This window comes from Pyxicephalus adspersus, chromosome 4, assembly GCF_032062135.1.
Source record: "Pyxicephalus adspersus chromosome 4, UCB_Pads_2.0, whole genome shotgun sequence".
NCBI lineage: Eukaryota > Metazoa > Chordata > Amphibia > Anura > Pyxicephalidae > Pyxicephalus > Pyxicephalus adspersus.
This window is the reverse complement of record NC_092861.1, coordinates 137,715,623-137,732,076: the sequence shown is the minus strand read 5'-3', so window position 1 is coordinate 137,732,076 and position 16,454 is coordinate 137,715,623. Positions and strand designations below refer to the sequence as shown.

Here is a 16,454-nt window from a genome sequence, read left to right as displayed (position 1 = left end):
CTGTATTGGAAATTTAGCAACTGCTGGTTGAAACGAAACAGGTACAATGTACTTATCTTTATTTGTGTACTCTGACAATATGTACTCAAATATTTTCATTTTGTTATTCTAAATGATTCTATGATTCTGTTTTATTCCATGTTGTTTTTTTATATACTTGTTACCATTTTATGTGCATTTATTAAGCTAGATTAAACATAAAATCATTTTGTACTTTATATCCTGTGTATTAGTTTTGTTATACATTGCAATTTATAAAGCAAGGATATACAGAAAAACCCTATTGAGATGTACAGAAGTGAAGTCAACATTTTTGTATACTGCTATAAAATTCTTGTGATGTATTATTAAGCAACAAAAATAGCCTTCATGTATTATGTGCAAGACAAATTAATTGTCATTACATAAATATAAAGAACATCTTCCTTAATTGCAGAGACGTGTTGTAAAATACAGCTTGTCTATAAATGATTGAAGTACAATCTCTTCTATTAGTTTTGTCAAAGTAGCCCTGAATTATATATGCTAAATAGCCTTGGAGCTGTCATGTGATCTTAGAAAGCCATTCTGTAGACTTGACTCTACGTATGTATTTATCTTATCAATCTTTATATGTAAGTACAGTGTGGTACAGTGAATTCAAATGTCACTTTCATGGTCCTGTAGCTAATACTGTGACAGGCTATCTTTGTTTCTTCTTAAGGTTAGAAGGAAACCTTGTCATACAATGTCATATCTTTTTTCTGTTACAACTAAACATCATTGAGTTGCCCATAGTAAAACCATTTTCCGCGCTTGTCTATCCAAAAGTCCATCCCATTCATTGGTGGTATTTTCCAAACATGCTGCACAGAGATTTTCTCTTCTGCAATTCAGTAACACAGACCTTGTCCCTCTTGCACCCCATGACTGGACAGTGAAAGAAAAAGTGAATGATGGGTTCATTTGCTTGTTACTATCTGGTCTTGCAGCATTGATGTCCCAGGTTTCACAATACACTGCATTGACAAAAAGTCCCCAAGCCTGTGTGAGCGGTAGGGTTGCTACAATTGATCACGTTTGGCTTCAGTAAGGTTATGTCCCAAAAAATGAGGTCAGCTGACTACCCGATTATACTGTATGTCCAGGCTTTTCCATCAATGGGTTTTTTTCATACCTGTTAGCTCCTCCATCTGGAGGAAAAGAAGTTAAATATCTTTAAAAAAGGCTCCCCCAGGAAATTTTACAAGTACTATGAATTGCTTTAAAAATGAAGCTGGATGCTTTTCTAGAAGCACAGAATATAGCTGAGTATTAAAGTTTTAAAGTGAAGACAACAGAGACTGTTGATCCAGGGAACATCCAAATTCCTCACGGGATCAGTAAGGAATTTTTTTCCCCTGTTGGAGCAAATTGAACCAGGTTTTTTTGCCCTCCTCTGGATCATCTATGTCTAAAGGGTTTTTATCTGGGAAATATTTATTTCCATAGTGGTTTACCTTGATAGACTTTTGAATGTCTTTTATCCTAACTATTTACCTATGTTAGCATGAGCATATTGCAAGAAGACATTGCCAGGATTTATCATGCTCATGTTGTAAAAGAGTGTCAGAGAACATGAAACATTGACCACAGAGTCCAGACTTTAACCTCGTAGAGAGTATGTAAGATATGACGGAGAAGACTTTACACTGCGACCCCTAAATGCTGTGACATTGCATTAACTTGTCAAAACAAAACCTGATGAATGCATGTTGTAAAGGATAGAGGTGGTCCAATGTCAAATTAGAGCCTGTGATGTTTTTTTGGCCACAGTGATATAGTGACAGTGTATAGCCTTACATTTATTTTCTTAGTTTTGGATACATTAATCCTTGGGTTGGAATCCATCTCAGGTATGTATTGCTTACTGTGTCCCTGTTAGGGAGACTTACCCTTTCTATATATACCAAGAACCATTGTCTCAGACAAAAATTGATGGAACATCTAAATTTTTCAGTTGTCTCCAAAACAAGAGGCATAGTTAAGTCTTCCTTTGGGTACTGGTGGCAACTGAATGTCACTTTGTTGTGGTTTCCTCTTACTTTCTGTTGCAGAAAGTAACTTTCTGTTATAGTTTTAGCTATACGTTCAACTAAAAATAACATATTTTGTAACAAACTCTTAGATAATAAAGCTAGTAATAGTATTATACAACATTTACAGTCAATGGGAATATCTTAGTATGAGGTCAGTTGTTGAGTGGTCGTAGCAATTTTAATAGCCATTGAGTTACAGTAGCAATATACAATATACGAATGATATCTCATGCTCCCTGGACCACCCATTTAGAATTTTAGCCTATTGAATCCTGACATTGTCATCCTGGAACAAGCCATTAGGGCCTATTAGGGTAGAAAAAAAATCCATTAATATAAAAACCTGGTCAGTCAGTGTATTCAGGTAGTTACCTGACCACATTTTTTGGTAACATAATGTTCCTAAACCTAGATCTGACCAACTAAAGCAACCCCAGATCATAACACTGCCCCACATGCATAGGGACCTTGTTTTTTGGCCAGGAAGCATATTAAAGTTTGCGAGATGGAATTGTGATTTAACAATCTATTTAGGAAAAAAGATTTTGAACCCCCAGAGCGAGCTTTATTTACTTGGCTTGAATGGCTATTGTTGATGAACATGTTTTCATTGTCTGCCACTAATGAAATGCGCATGTGTTTATTTTGTAGGCATCTGGCCATCAGAAGAAGTACTGGCCTACTACTGTCTCAAAAACAAAGACATGTTTCGGTAAGGAAATAAAAATACTTAAAGCCAGTCACAGCCATTTCTTTGGATATGATTGAAATCACCGTAATATCTATGCATGCAAAGGAAAGTGCAAGGTGACAACGTGTTGCTCTTGACAAAGATTGCTGAAAGGCCTGTAGGTACTAATATTGCACAGCAAGCTTTGCCATATGTCAAAGCCTTCTGATTTCCACTTCAGGCCTTTTATTTCACTTTGATTTTTTGGGAAACAAAAGTGAGTCTTCAGTCAATCAATGCGTATTGTGAAGGTCAGATAGAATAACAGGCATTTTGTAAACTCTCTTCTGCCATTAGAATTATTGAGCATTATGCAATACTAAAATACCATATCATTTAGCTGGGGTTCCAGGCAGTGCCCATATCAGCAGACTATGTATTTTCTTACTTTTAATACTCGGTGCCGTGTCATTGCTAAAGCAAATTCAAATTTAAAAGGCTAGATGTACTTCCAACCACTGGTGAGAAGTGAACCACAAACCCACTAGAAGCTTCTCTGTCACACAGGTTATAAGGACAACACACAGGGTATATGCAGCAAATACACACCTTAACATCAAAATGATATATAATATAGCATAAAAATAATACACAGGGTATCACTAATCAAAGGTCTATTCGATGTGAGTTTTACATTTGTATGTATTTGCTGTGCCATGATATTATAATAGTATTTCATATACAGATTTGTTATTTTTCCATCTACTAGCTGCAATAAACACCTCTAAACAACTAAAGTAAAATGAATGGTAATTGGGTGCTTAGTTGTGTTTTGTCTAAAGCTGACCATAGACACAATCTGTGCAAGCCAAGGCATCCCCAAACAACAAAAATGGCAGCCAATCAGATCAGCTGATCAGAATCAGCAAAATGATAGGCGCACATGGTAAGGGCAGTGGAGTGAAAATGCGAGATGTCCAAGAATAGATTTGGGAACAGCTGTGTGAATTTGCCACTGAAGTTACAAAAAAAAAAAAAAAAACAGTAGGTAAAGCATAGTACTCAGCTCATTGCAGGGACCTATACATATACAACAAATACAATAATATAACTGGGCACAATGGGCAGCATGGTAGCTCAGAGGTTAGCACTCTGGCCTATGCAATGCTACGTCACAGGTTCGAACCTTGGCCAGGACAGTATCCATTTGTATGTTCTCCCTGTGTTTGCTTAGGTTTCCTTTCGCATTCTAAAAACATGCAGTTAAGTTAATTGACTTCCCCATAAAATTAAAGTTAAAGAAAGTTAAAAAAGGATACACATTATGATTGTGAGCCCCTTTGGGGGACAGTGAAAGACATGACTTTTGGACTTTGTAAAGTACTGCATAATAAGTCGACAATATATAAATACTGAAAATTAATATTAATAACACTCAAAATATGCATAATCTGTCCATACTGCTGTTTCTCTGAGTAACACTTGTAACCTATTCTCTGTTCTCTTTGTGCTGACCAGTTTTAGTTTCATAATACAAGTGGGAAATAAGTAATAGAAAGGTAAAAATTAAATAGATAGGAATATTAAATAAAATTAGGAAAAAAATTAAATAAAGATAAAATTAAATAAAAATAAAAATTAAATAAAGATAGGAAAAAAGTAAAAGGGAGAAGCGAGGAAAGAATGAGGAGAAGAGAAGGGAGAAATTTCATCATACTTTTTTTATCACACAAACGAGAAAAGGTTAGCACATGAACCATAAAGCCAAAATAAATAGTTATATGGTTATTGACATATATGAATATGTTGATACTACAAAGCACATGTCTGTGTACACATTAGTAATACTGTTCATCTGAATATCCCAAGGGAATCCAAATACAGTAAACTCTCTGTTACCTGGCACCCACAGGGATTGGTAATTTCTGTATAACTGTAGTTTCTGGTTGCCTGAATAATAAAATAGTACTAATAAAAATAAAATACTGGTAATATAAATCAATAGAGGCAAAATAGCAATGCAATACAGTATATTTAGAGTATGAACCGTTACAAATCGACATATAGTCAGATAAATATACAATATACAGTACCTGTATTGTTTAATCAGAATGTCTCACAAAAAGCACAGGGCAGTATAATGGCAACAGTAAAAAGGAAGTCCACACCCCATTGTGAATAGCCAGGAAATCAGACTAGGCCCAAAATATGGACGTTTCATGGAGCTGAGAACACATGGGAGCAGCAGTAGTGATGCACAAAGCTTCGGCTTACTGACAGTTCCAGAAAACTGGGAGTTTACTGAAAATTCCACCCAATATTAAAATGTTCTATATCACTTTGTTACTTTCAAGGTGTCTAAACAGGAAGTCAAACTAACACAATATAAAAGGGAAGAAGCCTGCTAAAGTTATTTAACAAAAAATAAAGTTACAGAAAAAAAAATTATACTAGGATAATATTTTGGCTCGAATATACAGTTTTGTAGAGTGATTAAAATTAACACATAGGTGAATGTAGTTATGTTTTGTTCACTGAAGCAATAATAATGTAAGTTACAAAAAATAAACTTGGAAATCAGATTTTTCAACAGCTTTTGAGGGTCTGACTCTGTTCACTTACAGAATACCATAACCTTAGGGAACAATATTTTGAATTACAAATCCTTATTTATTGTCAAGATATCAACAAACCTAAGTTTATGGTTCAACTTGTTTTTATTGAAAAAAATTGCAAGAATAGCATACAAAACAAATCTCAGTTTAAACCAGATATTAAAACAGATTAATATTTAACTATATAAATAGACCTTTCTTCTCATAATATTTTCATACCAACAAAAGTCCACATGATTAAAAAAAAAGTACATGTGTTTCACATGGAATAAATATACTTTACGATTTTACTATTGACGGTACAATTTTGAATACATTGAAGTCTCCTTCTTGTAACACTTTACACGGATCAGCATCCGCTTCTTGAGACTTTGAGACCTAATGTCATCTATTCAAATAAAAAATATAAATACTGTGTAATACTGTGTAATAAATATGCTAGAGATTTTTTAATACAGTAAAATGAAATATTGATATGCACAATAGATGTATAATTAAGAATGTATTCTTACATATTCAACTTGAGTATCCAATACAACAGTGTGTTTTGTCTTTTGTTAAACTTCTTGCTTCAAATGAAAGCATATATATATAAATTTTATATATAATTTTGTTTACCTTCTTTTGCATTGGATGGAAGCACAATTAAAAAGATGGGCGAAAAGAGGAGCTAAGGTGGAAGGGAAGAAATTCAAAGGAGGATAGGTTAGTATAGTAAAGTAATGGATGATTTGTAAAGGCTGGATGTTTCCAGTTTACCTTCATTTGTTCAATACACAATTCACATGAAAAATCCTTGGTAGGTTTGGGTATCCTGTACAATGTACTACTTGTCACGATGTGGGCATGTTGTCTAGAAGCATTCCACACCGACAATTTATTTCAATAACTTTTGTGCAGACAGGGACAGAATATTTGGGACTATGCTGACCTTTCTTTTTAACATGTAATATGTCTATGATATCTTGACAACAAGTAAAGGTTTGTAATTCAAATATTTTTTCTGAGGTATGTAAGGGAACAAAAACAGCTCCACAGAACTTGGATTTCCAAGTTGTTCTTTGTATACCTAAATAAATGTATGTACTTACCCAGTTTTTGATATTTGAATACTATCATTGTTCCTCTATCTACCACACACTTCTTTTCTTGGTATTGGGTAAATTATGTTAATATGGAGTTTTATCTGCAGGACTAAGTAAATCAAATAAGTAAAATAACATTTTACCAACAAAAACCTTTGGACAATGGAGTCATATACAGAAAAAAAATGTTAGGTTTCTTATAAAGTAAATTTGTAAAGAACATGAGCAACATTCCATATTACATTGTAACAAATAGAAATTTTACAATCTCTAACATTTAGTGTAAAATTTTAGGTTTCATTAATAGTTATGAATCAGGGAATGTCAATTTGAATGGGAAGTACTTTAAGGGTGAAAGTTTCAAATTTGCTGTTTAAGTTAGATATTATGGAACAATTTAGAACTGATTTTACAATGTCATTTCCATTTACATTTCCTGGTTGCTGTTGCTTTTAAACATGATATCATAGATTTTATATTCCTATAAAAAATATTGGGTCCTCAAATTCTCATAAATATAGTAGTTTTGGCAATGTCATTTTTAGAGCTTAAATTTGGTTAAATTCACAAGAAGGAAGAAAATAGGTGCAACCAAAAACAAGGGGGAAAGAGACAGTAGGCCTGATTTATTAAAACTCTTCAAGACTGTAGAAGATACACTGCAATAGGAGAACCCGAGTGATCAAAAAAAACTAGAATAGATTTAAAACATTTGGCAACTAATAGTAAATTATGTCACCCAAGGAGAGACAGGACCACTAGGGGGTGAATGGAGGTGGTGTGAGCCCTGAGAAGGGCCAAGGTACAGAGTCTAAGCAGTAACCAGGTTTTCTCCAGAGCCTCTAGTGGTGAGGATGTTGCACTGCTGGTTACAGCCAGGTTGCAGTCCTTGGGCACACCAAGGTGGGCAAGCATGGTACCAAATCACCAGGCAGGAGGAAAGTCAAGGAAGGCCAGGGTCGAGACTGGCAGCAGGCAAGGGAGGTCAGGTTACAGGCCAGGGGTCCATAGCCAGAGATCCAGGAGACAGACAGCAATGACACAGGGGCCACTGCGAGCACAGAGAACACTGGAGACACTGGAAGCAACAGGTGGCACAGGAGAAGCAGGGATAACCACAGGTAGACAGGAACACAGGAACAGCACAGGGAAGTTTGCTGGGAACCAACAGACGGGACAACGAGGGGTTAACATAGGAGCTGGACACAGGAAACACTGGATTAGGCAGCAGGTGTACAGGAACTAGTTCACATAACTAAGGAGCTCGTCACTAGTAACTTGATGCACTAACACAGAATGGAGTCTGTTTCTGATTGGCCAGCGCCATGGACGGAGTCGATAAAGCTTGGAAACAGAGGCACGCCCAGCATCAGAACTGCCCACATGCACAGGAGAGAGATGCCTGTGTTTTAGTGAGGAACAGGTAAGTGTGACAAATGTTTTTTAAGAAATCCATCCACGTTTTGCTGGATTACCCAGGTTCTCCCATGATGAGCTATCTTCTCTGGTCTTTGAGAGCGTTAATAAATAATGGCCAAAAAAAGAAGAGTGAGCAGAAAAAGGAAGTTTATTGGTGGTAAAGGAAGTATGAACACTGCTTTGCTCACGTCTTAATGCAGGCAATAAACTACAAGAGGAGTGTAAAGAAACATGAAAGATAGAGACAGGAGCCCCTTCTCCCAGGATATGACATAAAACATTGATTCATATTCATGACATATATCATAATCAAATGTACACAGAAAACGCATTTACTGTGCAGTGAATCATTCCCTGAACATTGTCTTGCATAACTGAAAAATAAGGAATTTGGGGAAAATCTGACATCTAGTGAATATGGTTGTGGATAGGCAACTCCATAGGCACAACAAGATGAGTCCTAGTTGAGAACTGAGAAGATAGTCTGTGTAATGCTGAAAAGGAATAACCACAGAGGAGAAGGTAAGCTGTGAAAGTACAACTGGTGAGTCCATCCAGTGAGGAAAAGCAACTGTCCAAAGCCAGGCCTCAGAAGTAGGAGTCCTGGAGAAAACAACTAAACAGATGAAGATCCCATACAAAGAAGGTTAATAAAGTACAATCCTTGCCCTCCATCCATCGTTAAAGTAAATGGATAACTGGATGTCTGATGAAAGATGCAAGTAGCCAGAAAAACCTAAAAAAAAGTACCCAAAAATTCAGAGAAATTACCTGAAGTCAGAAACTAGGCTGATTTACCTGACCCACCTCCTCATGTATGATCAGTTAGAAAGTTAAACCCCATTTTTGCTTATTATTGTTGGTACAAAAGGCCCGTAGGGCATCCTTAACTCTTATCTTAGCTACTCCCTGGGCTCCACCTTTGTCAGGTTTGACATATGGTGATATTGCACCAAAAAGTGTCTTCTACACGTTGTCCACACTGTACATATGTAAAAATGAAAATATGTCTTCTACACACATATGCTTCAGAATAAAGCTTAGTGGAAAGTGCTTTAAAAGGGGATTCCATATCCCAATATTTATTGGGGCTAAGGTGGGCCTGTTAATAGATTCTGGAGTGCTGGGATAGTCCATGAGAATCATGGGGTGAAAGAGAGCAATGCTATGCGCTCACTTGTGCGTTTGTAATGCTTAGCGCCATCTTATCCACATGGCAGTGAATGTCTTAGAAATATAGAAAAAAAAACGAGTAAAAAAGCCAGCTGAATCACAAAGCAACCTTTCTTCTCACACTTTCATAAATGTTTATATGCAATAAAATATTGATTACCTTACTAACATGGAGTTACCCTTTAAATAGTGTATTTACCAACAAAGCGATTGAGTTCTAAAAGAGATAGTTGGGAGCTTTGTATTAGGCTGTTACGAAAATAGAATATTCAGCTGTCTGGTGACTGATGATGAAATAAAAGGTTCATCTTGGAATTCTGTGGTACTTTAAATAATCAAAATGAAGTGGTAAATAGAGAGCAGCTGCAATGCAAATCCATGTTTATTGAATACAAACTTTTTAAATTGTGTGTGTTGTCCAATCTACTATTACAAAAACAAAAATGTCAAAACTATTATTATTAATATTATTATTATTATTATTACAAAGTATTAATATAGTGCCAGCATATTACGCAGCTCTTTACAAAGTCCATAGTCCTGTCATTGGCTGTCCCTCAGTGCGGCTCCAATATATTGTCCCTACAAAGGACAGAGTGCTCTCTGAGCCACCGTGTCGCCCCATGTATCATTTTAAGTTATTTTTGAAATGAGAATAATGTTTTAAAGCTTATTTTTTAAGTTTAGTGATTGGATTTCTATATACTTTTGGACACTATAATTGGACAGGATTCCGGCAGGTGTGTGTGTGCTATCTCTGAAAGTACTGAAATCAAACCCTTTAGTATCAAAGTAAAACTAAATCAGCACAGAAGAGAATATTCTGGCTATTAAAAACTGGAATTTGTTTCCAGTTATACAAGTGGCCAAACAGGTATAAGTTTGATTGGAACTCTTTTCCAGTGCAAAGTTATCTTTGGCAAAGAAAAAAAAACACCAGGCTAACTGAATCTGTTTACTGCAATTTAACTCTGTACATGTGTAAAAAGTTCTGTGTTGTTTGCAGGAGCCAGAGGAGAATTAGTAATGCAATCTTCCACTAACAATGACATTTTGCTACTTTAGCAAGTTTCAGTTTTAATAGAGAGTGCTATTGACAAAAGAACGAGAGAGTGGAAAGGAAAAAAAGAATCCTTCTCAGATTTTTAGCTCAGCGGTGGCACTGTTGCAGAAAACACTAATGAGGGAACCCCCTACTGGTTTGCCTGCTTTGTGACTTTTCTTTATCATAATTATTTTTAAAACGCAAAACACCATGAGGTCGCCTAGAAGTGTCCCAGCAACTTCCTGTTAACTTTTTTTTTTTCTTGCTATATAACCATTACAGGTGACAATTTGTAACATAGATATATGTGTATCCATATAAATATATTTTAATGTCTGCCCATTTTCTTCTCATTTGTACGGCGTCCTTTCTGTTTTGCAGGGACCTTGCTGTGTGTGAGCTAGGGGGTGGTATGACATGCATGGCTGGTCTCATGGTAAGTCTATTCTCAATTCCAGTTCCATTCACAGGCTGGAACAAAAGGCCAGAACGGTTCCAGTGCCTCCAACATGCTGGGTCATGGAACTGTCAACAGCATCAGCTGCGGTCAAGCTGGAGTCTTGAGACAACTTCCCCGGCTGCCCTGTATTTCATTCCGTATTGATTTCGTGGTTGCCTCGGAGAGCAGAAAACGCTTTTCCTTCAGTGTAGTCAATATCTCTTGTTGTGACATTCCAATCCACAATATGTTATGTCTTGCCATAGCCGAACATTTTTTCTCTCCCCCCCCCGACAGATTACAGTCCCATTTGCTAAAATACAGGAATAGCTTGCAAATCACAGTTGGAGCACTATGATATAGCTGCTAATGTTTTGCCTGCATTATTACACCAACAAACATGATCCAGAGCTCTCCATAATTAGATTCTTTTGAGCTGGGATGGCCATTCAGTGGCGTCGGTGACCATTCTTCGTCCGGCTAGTCGTGCATTCAGCAGATATTATGTCGCAGCCCAGTGCGTTCGACAAGTTTCTGTGTCTCTGCAAATAAAGGCATATTGTTACTCTGATTGGCATTTGACAAACCTGTCGCATTTATACAATGTGTTGAGGTTACAGCCCAATGCGTGAGCATGTCAAGCTCACAAAAAAAAAAAAAAATTACCCTTACAAAGCCATCAGCCGGCAATACAAAGTTATATGAAGGGCATCCAGGCAGCCAGACAGAAAGAGGCTGAAAGGCAGAATGACAGGCCTTGTGTGATGGTTCCACTAGATAAACAGATCCCGCAAATGAAAGCCTCTCGGAATACCATCATCCGCTGTCACAATGCAATTACCCAACAGAATGATAGCAAGATAGAGACTCCCGCAAATGGAAAGATAAAAGTATTGACTGATTTGATTGAATGATTAAAATAATGCAGACATAAAATGAAAAAGATTGAAGATTGTTACAGAGGAATAGGTGAAGAAGCATGATACTGAAAGCTTGTCAAACCTGCCTCCACATCTTCATGCATACACATAACGTTCCGTCAATTGCCCCCATCTCTCTTCTTGCCTTTTCAGGTCGCAGTTTGTGCAGAAGCCAAAGAGGTCCTGTTAACGGATGGCAATGAGAAGGCTATTAAAAGTATCCTTATCAAAAAGTATGAATGGGCTGGTATATACTGCATGAGTAGTTATAGCCGTTACATCAGAAATACAGTCTGCAGTGTTTGCACTCAGTCTGGCTATCTTAAGTGTGTATATACCCAATCTTCTAAATTTCATATATCCGTTCACATGTATGTGTTTGTCAAAGCGATCCTCAATATTTTAGATCTGCAACTTTTTTATTAAGTAAAACCTGGAGATCCTTCTTTGAAAGTCTTTGTTTAAAGCGCACCAAAACTCAGAATTTTCACTTTACATAAAGAGGTAGACAACCTTGTAGAGTAAAAATTCTGTTTTTTTGTTTTTTTTTTCAGGTGCATCTGGATGCTCTTGGTTGCTGCTTCTACACATGGCTGAGCATCTTGGGCATGCGCAGAAGGAGCCTTTTTGTGGGGCAAAGAAAATTGGCCGATCTCCGTGGGATCAGCAAATTTTTTTTTCATCCTACATCACCCGATCTCGCGCTTGGGTCAGGTAAGGTAGGATGAAGAACCTGGAAAAAGAGACGAAGATGGAGGGACGACGTGGGACCAGATGGGGGACACCCCCGGATGGATCAGACTGCCTTGCGGGATTGAAGGTAATTGTATTTTTTGGTAGCTTTTTGTTTAGTTCCTCTTTAAACACTTCCTGTTCTTGCTGTTTTTGTCTCCCTGTGGTTTCCCTGTCACATGGGCTTCTGTTTCAGTACACATCTTCCACTGTTGTAAACATCAGAAAACCTGACCCAGGAAATGCAATGCAAGTATTTTATTATAAATTAATAAAAACTGTGTAGGATATACACAGATTCATTATTTAGTTAAGGTCAGGTATTTTTTGTATACCTTGGCATATGTGCATTAATTTAAAAAAATCTCTGTATTTGAGTAATAATTTAAAAACCTAACATCCACACATCCTATATAACACAATATATGGTATGGTGCATATTGTTGAAACAAGCATGTAGAATATAAAGTATAGAGTTAGGCCAGAAATTCCAATCTATTTTTTTGTTCCAGGTTAGTGCCTTAGATAGTATTGAAAGTATTGAAGCTATTGGACAAGAATAAAATCCAATTGGCATTTTTTAAAGTAAGATCTCTGTAATAGTAGCCTTCATATTCTCTCCTAACAGGTTTCCATGGGTATTATGTTTAGATATTGGACCTCATTTATTAAAGCTATTCAAGGCTGGAGAGAGTACACTTTCATCAGTGAAGCTGGATGATCCGGAGAACTTGGAATGGATCAGTTCCAGGATTCAGAACATTTACTAGCAAATAGCAAATGGAAGAAAACTATTCCAAGTTTTCAAGATCACCCAGCTTCACTGATGAAAATGTAGCCTCTCCAGCCTTGGAGAACTTTAATAAATCAAACCCATTATCTTAGTAATGATAGCAATGCAACATTTCAAACCCTGAAAGAAAGACATGCAAAGCTTTATTAAAGAGAGAGAGTCTAAAGGCAGACTGCTTCTGCTGTCTTAGTACTCTCTAAATAGATGCTCCCAATTTTGTATTTGCAAAGCAAATACTTAATAAACAAAAACAAATGAAATAAAAGCTGAAAAACCTGTAATAAATTATTTTTTTGGCCCAAAGCCATATAGTTTTCTGTTAAAGATACTATTTAAGTTTTGTAGCATGGGCAGAGGATTATATTTCAGTTATTCTCTAAAGTCTGCTTTATGAAGCAGATAGTCCATTTAATATATAATGTAATATAAACCATTGCCTTTCCATAACTATCATTTCATGTTACTCTTGCTCAATGTTGAGTTTGAATCAGTAAAACAATTAATATAACAATTGATTTAAAAATATCTTTGTGATTTGACTACAAGTATTTAATGTGCCATCCTGTTGTTTGATAAAAACACTGAATACTATTTTAGCATTGCACCAAGTCTATATGTCAAGAGCAGTGTTTCTTAACCAGGGTTCTTCCAGAGGAAGCAATTTGGAATTCTCAGATCAGCATAACTGACACCAATGATCATTTTTGGCTGTCTATAAGTATGACACTCCTTCTGCTTGCCAGCAATGTAAGAGAGTTTTTTTTACACTGACCACCATACTAATGTACTGTGAGCTGTGGATATAGTAATTAAAGCAGGGGTTCCCTGAAACCTCAAAAGTTATTTCAAGGCTTCTACTATGTAAAAATGTTGAGAAACACTAGTCTGGATTCTTTAGTTTTGGTCAATCCACATTGGCATTGGAACACTTGAATATGCACCATATTGGCCATAATTTTCGAATATTTATGTTTATCACTGTCACAGTAGAAATGACATTGTTCTATCATCCTGAATATCAAGGTGAATCTTATTATCCTTGTGAATTGTGTCACTGAACAATTAACAATATACCACAAGATGTATCTATATTAGTGTAGGAAGGAGTTAGAGCTCCCATTAATTTTTTGTTGCCAGCTCTATCCACATTGGTCAGATTCTTCTTAGTATTTTCCTAGTAACTTTTGCCACCTGGACTGAAATTGGAGGAAAATCCAGAAATGGTAGTTGTTACTGAAACTTGGGGGGGAAATCATTCACTTAGGTGACAATTGTCTAGAGAAGATTTCCCTCACTTTAGAGAGATTTCCTCCCATTTTGTTTAGTGTTTCACCTGAAAAAGCATAAAAAGTAGCTATATCCTTTTTATTTTCTAAAATAGGGCTTTTGATGTACCTACATTTTCTAGTACGGTTCATACGAGGGTGCTTGTTCAATTCCTAAAACCAAAAGGATCTCAGGTTGCACTTAATAAATCAACTTTAAAGGAGTGAAACGCATCACAGGAGATAGCTTGTGTAACCTATTTGTCTATTTTTGTGGAGTTCAGCTGATGATTATTTCTTTTTATTGACATTTTGAAGTTGAGGGTTCCTGAAATACCCTTGTACCTGCAGTTGCTTGCACAGAGATGGTTGAGCAGGGTTACAGAGGTATTCTGTTTTCCAATATTGTGAGCACACATCGGGCAGTACCCACAACCTTATTGGGGAGCAACCAGTCTGCCCAATCATCAGAAATATTGGGCAAATGTTAGGCTATAGTTTTATATATCTACAAACCATATATGGCTACATTTACTAAGCTGTAGCAATCATTTGTTATACCAATGATTTTCAGCAATGAGCGCCAATGGGAAATGAAACTAAAGATCGTTATGGCACATAAATGTGCTGTTGAGATTTTTCCAAATAAACAACACAAATTCAGTAATTTCCCCTGACATTGTGTGTTCACTTCTCACGGGGAGAAAATTGTTTTATTTATTTATTTGTCTCACTTTGGTGTTACAGAATGTTTGAACACTTTCCTAACAGCTTTATGGCTGTAACATTACAATCTGTTTTTAAGATGCAGCCAATCGCACTTGGCACAGATCGTTTATACAATTAGGGAATATTGCCCTTGGACTTGAGTAGATTTTTCTATGAGACAGCTTTGTTGCGTACCCAGACAGGAGGAACATTGAATTGTACAGTGTGAAGTGCTATTTGCAGCTGCACTGAATACTATGACTGGCATAGACAACGTTTTAGATAGTGAAGCTGTTGGAGATAGAGAAAAGAAATGAAGGATGTGTGTTTGTATGTTTTCTCGGGATTCATTTACCTTGGATAGCCTAGGGAAGATGACTTTGCTATTTTGTTTCAACTATGGCTTATAAATTCTCTAAAATAACAGACTAGGTTAGATGATTGTACCATTATTACACATTATAGCAGCATTGTGTTCTAATCAATGGGAAAATATTACAGTATGTTGCTGTCTAACATCAAGGTAATTATCAGATATGTTTTTTTATTTAAATATATTTTTATTGAAATTTTTAAACAAAGTTACAGAAAAGGAGAATATCAATAAATAACAAATGAGTGCAAAATAATAGGGAAACCATAGCTCTTCACTCAGTTATGTACATCACTGTGAGAGGTATGCTCTCACTGTGAGAGGTATTTCGGCAACAATGTAAAGGGTTGACTCAGTAGGTGGGTGAGAGGGTCCAGGGAAATCTGTTGTTGGAGTACATTGTAAAGCAACTTATTTACTCGAGACCAATACTCCTGGATAATGGGACAAAACCCAAAAATGTGCTCCAGGGAGCACCAGGAAACCCCACGACACCAGCAAGTGCGGTCAGTCCCAGGGAACAACTGATGTAGCACCATCGGGTTATTGTACCACCTGAGAATAATTTTTTACAAGTTTCCTTTATACAGCATACATATAGAGCTTTTGTGTACCGCTTCCCAAAATCTAACCATACATCTGAATCTAACGTTCGGTTCAGCACTTCCTCCCACTTACACGTACTTAAACTTGCCAGAGGCGTCTCTTATAGAGGCCCTCCGCACACAACCTCTCAAAACGAGTCATGTTTAGGAACTTGGCTGAGGGATGGAGGATCGGATGTAATGCCGAATTTGCAAATAAGCATAAAAAGATGTGCGTGGGAGCTCACCCTTCTCCCATAGTTCTTGAAAAGTAAGCAACCGCTTCTCTACTGCATGCAGCAGATGTCTAATTTGAAATAAGCCCCTATCCCTCTAGGGGCCTGACATCACCCCTTGCAAACTATCGGGGATCTGTGGGGTGTAGATTACAGATGTCAGTCTCGAGGGTTCTGACAAAAGACCATATTTGTATCTGCAACTCCTCCAAACAGTCCTTGTGAGCACCATAGGAGCGAGCAGGTCTTTATCAGCCAATAAGGGATGAGTTCCAAAGCACAACATTAGGGTGCACGGGAGCTATCCAACCTCCTCTATTTCTCTACATACCGTGGATGA

At 36.8% G+C, this 16,454-nt stretch overlaps 1 protein-coding gene across 1 annotated transcript in view; it reads left to right on the top strand.

Moving 5' to 3' along the window:
- CAMKMT (calmodulin-lysine N-methyltransferase) overlaps positions 1 to 16,454 on the top strand; it is a 237,781-nt gene that overhangs the window by 168,105 nt on the left and 53,222 nt on the right. Inside the window, exons 4-6 of the mRNA XM_072409769.1 lie at positions 2,709 to 2,769; positions 10,446 to 10,500; positions 11,577 to 11,640. Of these exons, the coding sequence (XP_072265870.1) occupies positions 2,709 to 2,769; positions 10,446 to 10,500; positions 11,577 to 11,640 (180 nt within the window). The remainder of the gene's footprint in view (positions 1 to 2,708; positions 2,770 to 10,445; positions 10,501 to 11,576; positions 11,641 to 16,454) is intronic.